At 62.1% G+C, this 5933-nt stretch overlaps 1 protein-coding gene across 1 annotated transcript; it reads left to right on the plus strand.

Moving 5' to 3' along the window:
• The first annotated feature begins 1198 nt into the window (after positions 1–1198).
• ABHD11 (abhydrolase domain containing 11) lies at positions 1199–3332 on the plus strand. The gene is made up of 6 exons (XM_040973787.1): positions 1199–1328; positions 1457–1592; positions 2147–2320; positions 2474–2644; positions 2748–2929; positions 3125–3332. Exons 1-6 carry the CDS (start codon positions 1216–1218, stop codon positions 3255–3257), a joined length of 909 nt encoding a protein of 302 aa, XP_040829721.1. The 5' UTR covers positions 1199–1215; the 3' UTR covers positions 3258–3332.
• Positions 3333–5933: the final 2601 nt, after the last annotated feature.

The following is a 5933-nucleotide window of genomic DNA, read 5'->3' on the forward strand; positions in this document are numbered from 1 at the left end:
CAAGAAGGCTACCCGAGCTGATAACACAGAGTAATAAAACCTTGGAAGGTACTCCGTCTGACTATTCCACACCCCGGAAAGCCTCCAACCAGAGGAGGGACAAGCTAGACCCCATGCCCTGAGGAGCCTCTATCTGAATGCAGACCATGCTCACAATTCTCTCCTGAGACATCGCCTGGCATTTCCGGGGTGCAGTGCTCAGCCCTCCCTGCTGGGATGCCCTCCTGGCCGGGCCAGGTGTGTTCTTTTCGTTAAACTTGGTCACCTTGGGCCTAGCACAATGGCTCAATGGGTAAATCCTCACCTTGCAAGCACTGGCACCCTGTACAGGCACTGGTTCTAGTCCCGGCAGCCCCACTTCCCATCCAGCTCCCTGCTTGTGGCCTGGGAAAGCAGTCGAGGATGGCCCAGCGCCTTGGGACCCTGCATGGGACCCACATGGGAGACGTGGAAGAAGCCCAACCTGCCAGAGGCCGACCTGCCCAGTCTACGTGTTGTGGGCTGCAGGTGGCTCAGCGTCCGGGTGGGGTACAAACACCACGGACTGCAGTGCTCGCTGCCGCCACGGAGGCAACTGCCAAAAGCAGCAAACTGCCTGCGGGGTGTGTGCTGAGCTCCGAAAAACGGAGAAGCTGATCCGGCCGCGGCCTTTAGGGTGAGGATATACATGGGGGTGCCCGAGCTCCAGCCGGCCTGCCTGGGCCTCCCAGCCGCCGAGCTTGGCACCACCAGGCTGGACAAGGGCCGCTCCTGGCGCCCGGCACCCAAGAAGCGCCGTGCGAGAGGACAGACAAGGAGCCACCGCAGAGCCTGCAGCGCCGCAGCCGGGGAACCCTGCCAAGCCTCAACCGAGAGTCTGAGCTCAGTGTTGACGGCGGAAGGGGCGGGGTGACGCGCGGCTTGGAGAGGCGGAAGGGGCGGAGCCAGAGTCGGGGCGGAAGCAGAGTCTCAGGGCGGAGCCAGGGTCTCGAGGAGGACCCAGAGTCCCGGTTGGCTCCGCCCAGGGCGTGGCAGGCGTAGCAGGGGATTACGTATGGCGCACGAAGCGGGGCGGGGATCGGGATGGGATGACGTAGACGACGTGCCGCCGGGGCGGGGACTCGGCGACGGGGGGCGGAGCTCCAGAGGAAGGTGGGCGGGGTCGCGCGGAGGCCGCCGATGGAACGGATGTGCTGCTTTGTAAGGTGCACGCCCGGGCAGGGAGCGGTTGCGGACATGCTCTGCGCGGCCCGAGCGTGGACGCTCCCGCGTGGGGCGCTCAAGCCCTGCAGACATGTCCTCTCGAGGTGGCCTGTGGCATCCCTCAGCGGCAGCGGCGCCCAGCCGAGGTCAGTCAAGGGCGCCACGTGGGTGACCGTCTCCTCCCCTTCCCTGAGACCCACCCCTCCGCTGCATGCCCCCTCCTCCCCATGTCCCCTCCCTGAGCTCTGACCCTCTCCCCATCCTCCCGCTGAAGGCCGCTGCCGCTGTCCTACAACCTACTGGACGGGGATGCGGGGAGGCCGGCCATCGTCATGCTGCATGGGCTCTTGGGCAGCAAAACCAACTTCAACTCCGTCGCCAAGGCCTTGGCCCAGCAGACGGGCCGAAGGGTGAGCCTCGGATGGGAAAGGGGCAGGTGAGGTCCCCTTCATCCCTAGGCTGGGCTGAGCAATGGCCAGTTTCTGGTGTGGAGACCGCCCCCCGAGGCCAACAGGGACGGAACTAGAGGGCCAGATCCAGGGACCCAAGCCCCTCATGCTGCCAGCCGCCTAGTCCTCTCCCAGGGCAGAACTGGGTGGCCTAGCAAGGCAGGGGTGGTGGGGCAACCCCTTTCTCTTCACCAGGGCTGACAGGGAGTCCCCCAACTCTCAGAGTGGCTCATGCTGCTGGAAATTCTACCGGGACTCCTCCCTGGTTATCCTTAGGAGATGTTGTAGCCCTCAAGCCAGCCCTGCTGTGAGCCATGAGCTCCTGGGCCTTCTTGAATCCAGTGTCCCAGCTTTTCACCTGGGCCTCCCATAGCTGCCTCTTGTCCGTCCCCTCCCCAGGAACTGTCCGTCTCAACTTGCAGTTCCGTTGTCAGGTCATGAGTGGCCACCCTCAGCAGGTGAATGCCAACCAGGACCTGCTCAACCCTCCCAACACACCCTACCGTCATCCACAGGTGCTGACAGTGGATGCACGGAACCATGGCAACAGCCCCCACAGCCCAGACATGAGCTATGAGGCCATGAGCCAGGACCTGCAAGGCCTGCTGCCCCAGCTGGGCTTGGCACCCTGTGTCCTGGTTGGCCACAGCATGGGAGGCAAGACAGCCATGCTACTGGCCCTACAGAAGGTGAGCCACCTCCAGGCCGGTGTGAGCTCCTGAAGCTAGCCAGATGGCCAGCCAAGTTCAGGCTCCAAAGCCGTACCTGACACCTCGAGGGCCCCCCACTCCCACCCCTACCCCCACCCCAAAACCTGTCCCTAATCCCAGTCTCTTCTGCAGCCGGAGCTCGTGGACCGTCTGGTGGCCGTGGACATCAGCCCAGTGGAAACCACGTCTGTCTGGGACTTCAGAGCCTACTTTGCAGCCATGAGGGCCGTGGACCTCCCAGGCCAGGTGCCACACTCCCATGCCCGCAAGCTGGCTGACGAGCAGCTCAGCTCCACTGTCCAGGTGATGTCCCCCACCCCAGGAGACCAGGCATCTGTCGGGGGGCGGGGGATTGGCAAGAGTCTGGGCCTCACGCAGACTCACGCCACCCCTGGGTCCTGGACAGGATGTGGCTGTGCGCAAGTTCCTGCTCACCAACCTGGTGGAGGCGGATGGACGCTCCGTGTGGAGGGTGAACTTGGATGCACTGGATCAGCACCTGGACAAGATCATGGCCTTCCCATCCCAGCAGGACCCCTACCCTGGACAGACCCTCTTCCTGATTGGCGGAAACTCCCAGTTTGTACTGTAAGCCAGCCTGTGTGGTGATGGGGTGAGGTGGGGGATGGAAGGGACTCGCCTGCCTGGGACTGGGAAGGGGGTTGGGGGAACAGGGTTTGGGAACCTGTGACCTCACCTGTCATTCATTTGTTCCCACTCTGCCTCCCTGTGTTTCCCTCCACCTGCTCATCGTCACGGTGGCCCCGTCTCTGCCCTGGACAGCCCCAATCACCACGCCGAAATCCGGCGTCTGTTCCCTCGGGCCCAGCTACAGACTGTCCCTCACGCCGGACACTGGGTACACGCCGACTGCCCACAGGACTTCCTGGCCGCCATGAGGGGATTCCTGGCCTGATGGAGCCTCCTTGCCTTACCCCTCAGGGGCCACAGCCTGCTGCTCCCTGACCTGGCATGGAAAGACTCGGGTTGGCGGGCAGACAAGGCAGGCAGTGAGAGGATACAAGGACATGGAGTTGATTACAGTTTTAATGAATAAAGACCGAGCTCCCGGGGGTTTCCTGCCCAGCTCTGTCACCGCCAGGGCCCCCACTGACCCAGGGAGAGGCCAGTCCAAGGCTTCCTGGCCGTTTTGGGGTCCCCATGGACGCTCCTGGACTCGCACTGTAGCTGCCTCTGGACCTGCTGCCTCACCAGCTGCTGCATGTCATCCTGGAGGGCAGGAGAGAAGGTTCAAGGCCGACCCCCTGCCTGTGTCCCCATCTCTCCCCCCGGGACCCACGGGCAGTCCTCCTACCTCCCAGGCCTCCACTTCCTGTTTAAGCCTCAGTTTGTCCTCCAGAACCTCCAGCAGCTGGGCCTCCACTGCACGTAGCCTGGCCTTGCACAAGTCCAGCTCAACCTGCAGGGCCTGCTTCCTGCAAATGTCAGGTGGCAGGGACAATGTCCTGAGGCTCCCGGCCCTGGGGCTGGGCAGGTGTGGCAGCATATAGCTGCTGCCTCTGAGACAACTCTGTCTTCCCAAAAGCCTGGCCACCCCCTCCCTCCCCTCCTCTGGCAGGACTGGGCTCTGTCCCCCCACTTCTCCCACCACCCAGGCCCTTTGCCACCCTCTTGCCTCCCACCGGCAGTCCCCTTACTTGGCAATGGCTTCATCCCGCTCCTGGAGGACTTGGTCCAGGGAAGGCGCAGTCTGGGCTTCCCCCAGTGCTCTAGCCGCTTGGGGTTCCGGTCTCTGTTGCAGGGTGTCAGGTGAGGAGGCTGGGGCTTGCTGGAGTGAAGTGTCCACTCGCCCTTTGACCTTGGCCTCGATGCTGATGTCAGGAGGGAAGGGGCTAAGTCCCCCTCCCCACCTCGCACTTGTTCCTTAAGCAGCCAGCTCAGAACAGGGGGACGTGGGTCCAGCTGTGGAGGTGGCCCACGTGGCCAGTACCTTGTCTGAAAACAGGCAGTAAGAACCCCCAAATACAGAAGAGGGCCTTCAGCCAGTCTCCCCCCTGGAAGTGACACAGTGGGTGGCTTTAGAAAGACACTTACCACCCACGAAGGGCCAGGGACAGAGATAGGCCTGGTGCCTGGGACTCTTGACAGTGGGGTGGGGCAGGCAGAGGACAGGGCCCTTTGCCCTCCCTTCAGGGTGAGGCCTTCCCTGGAAGGCCCCACCCCCAGCAGGAAGCAGGTGCCTCTGCCCGCCTCCTGCCACCTGGGAGCCCTCAGCTGCTCCCTATAGGTGTGGGGACACACACACACACACACACACACACGCACGCCTTGCTCCACTCCCAGGGGCACTCTGCCCATGCAGCACAGGAGGGAATGAGCAGGGGTCGGTCCCCCACCCCTAGCCAGAAGCTGTCTTGGTGGGGACCTCCGCACGTAGCATCATCCTCTCACACCAGCTAAAATCAGAAGGAAAAGTTTGTTCCTGGCATGTTCCTCCCAACATCTCAAATCTCCAGCCCCACTGCACGTGTACTCCTGATCTTAATATTCCCAAGATGTGCTCAATGTCTCCTCCCTGCCTCCCCCAAGTACCCTGGCGACAGAACCCACGCAAAGGGAAATTGTGTCCTCCAAGAGGCTAAGAAACAAGATTGTATCTAGTGGGCTGAGTGCTTCAACTCAGCCCTCAACACTGGCTGCTCCCGCCCCACACACTCACACACACCTGCTACCACTGCTCCCCAACCCACCCAGGACCAGCTCAGATTCGGACAGCCCCTTCCTCCCCCACTCCTGTCCCTGGGCAGTGTCTCTCTCTGGCCCAGCAGGTGGCAGCAGCTAGCAGCAGCAGGGCTCCTGGGCCCTGGGCTCAACCCCCAGGCTTCCAAGCAATGGCCAGCCCCTTCCCCAGTGCCTGGCTTCCCCTCCAGGACTCTTCCACAGGAGTCAGAGAGGCCAGAGCTCTAGTGTAGCCATGTTCAGTGCTGCGACCCCTGCCATGCTTCCCATTCCATGTTTCCGTGCATCCCGCACTTGTCAGGGAGCATTGCAGGAGCACTGTCAGGCCTTGGTCACCTCCCAGGCTCCTGATCCCAAGTCCTAGAATATGGACTTGCAACTTTCCTCCCTAGCCAAATTTCCTCCCTGACTCCCAGAACCCCAGGAATATCTACCTGGGCCCTCGGGGTGTCAGGTGCCTTAGCAGGGAGCTCAACCGGAACCAGAGGCAGGACTTGGTCCTAGATGCTGGGATATGGGTTGTGGACATCCCAGGGAGTGAGTTCACTCACTGGGTGGGGGAAATCCCACCTGGTCTTGCTCCCATGGACACAGCCTTCCAGCAATGCTCCATGTCGCCACAAGAGGGCATCCTTTTCCTTGCTTGGAAAGCCACCTGTCTAGACCCTAAGTCCTAACAACACAGGCCACTGACCAACTTCTAGCTCTGGCCACTGGGCTGTCTAACAGGCACTCGAAATGAACTTGCCAGACCCCCAGATCCTGGCTGGCTGCCCCTCCTGTAGCCTCCTCCCCCATCTTTGCAAACAGCTGGATTCAGGTCCAGGCTTGTGGCTGGCTTTGGCCTGGCTTAGCTCTTGCTGTCTGTGGACATTTGGGATGTGAACCAGCA

The sequence above is a fragment of the Ochotona curzoniae genome, unplaced genomic scaffold (genome assembly GCF_017591425.1).
Source record: "Ochotona curzoniae isolate NIBS_2020 unplaced genomic scaffold, NIBS_Ocur_1.0 contig_2321, whole genome shotgun sequence".
NCBI classification, from domain to species: Eukaryota; Metazoa; Chordata; class Mammalia; order Lagomorpha; family Ochotonidae; genus Ochotona; species Ochotona curzoniae.

What these genes read in the sequence shown, in the direction of transcription:
- ABHD11 (XM_040973787.1), top strand. Translation starts at nt 1,216, where the DNA reads ATGCTCTGCGCGGCCCGAGCGTGGACGCTCCCGCGTGGGGCGCTCAAG. An exon ending in GGCAGCGGCGCCCAGCCGAG is followed by an intron (nt 1,329 to 1,456) that starts GTCAGTCAAGGG and finishes CTCCCGCTGAAG; the next exon opens with GCCGCTGCCGCTGTCCTACA. An exon ending in CCCAGCAGACGGGCCGAAGG is followed by an intron (nt 1,593 to 2,146) that starts GTGAGCCTCGGA and finishes CGTCATCCACAG; the next exon opens with GTGCTGACAGTGGATGCACG.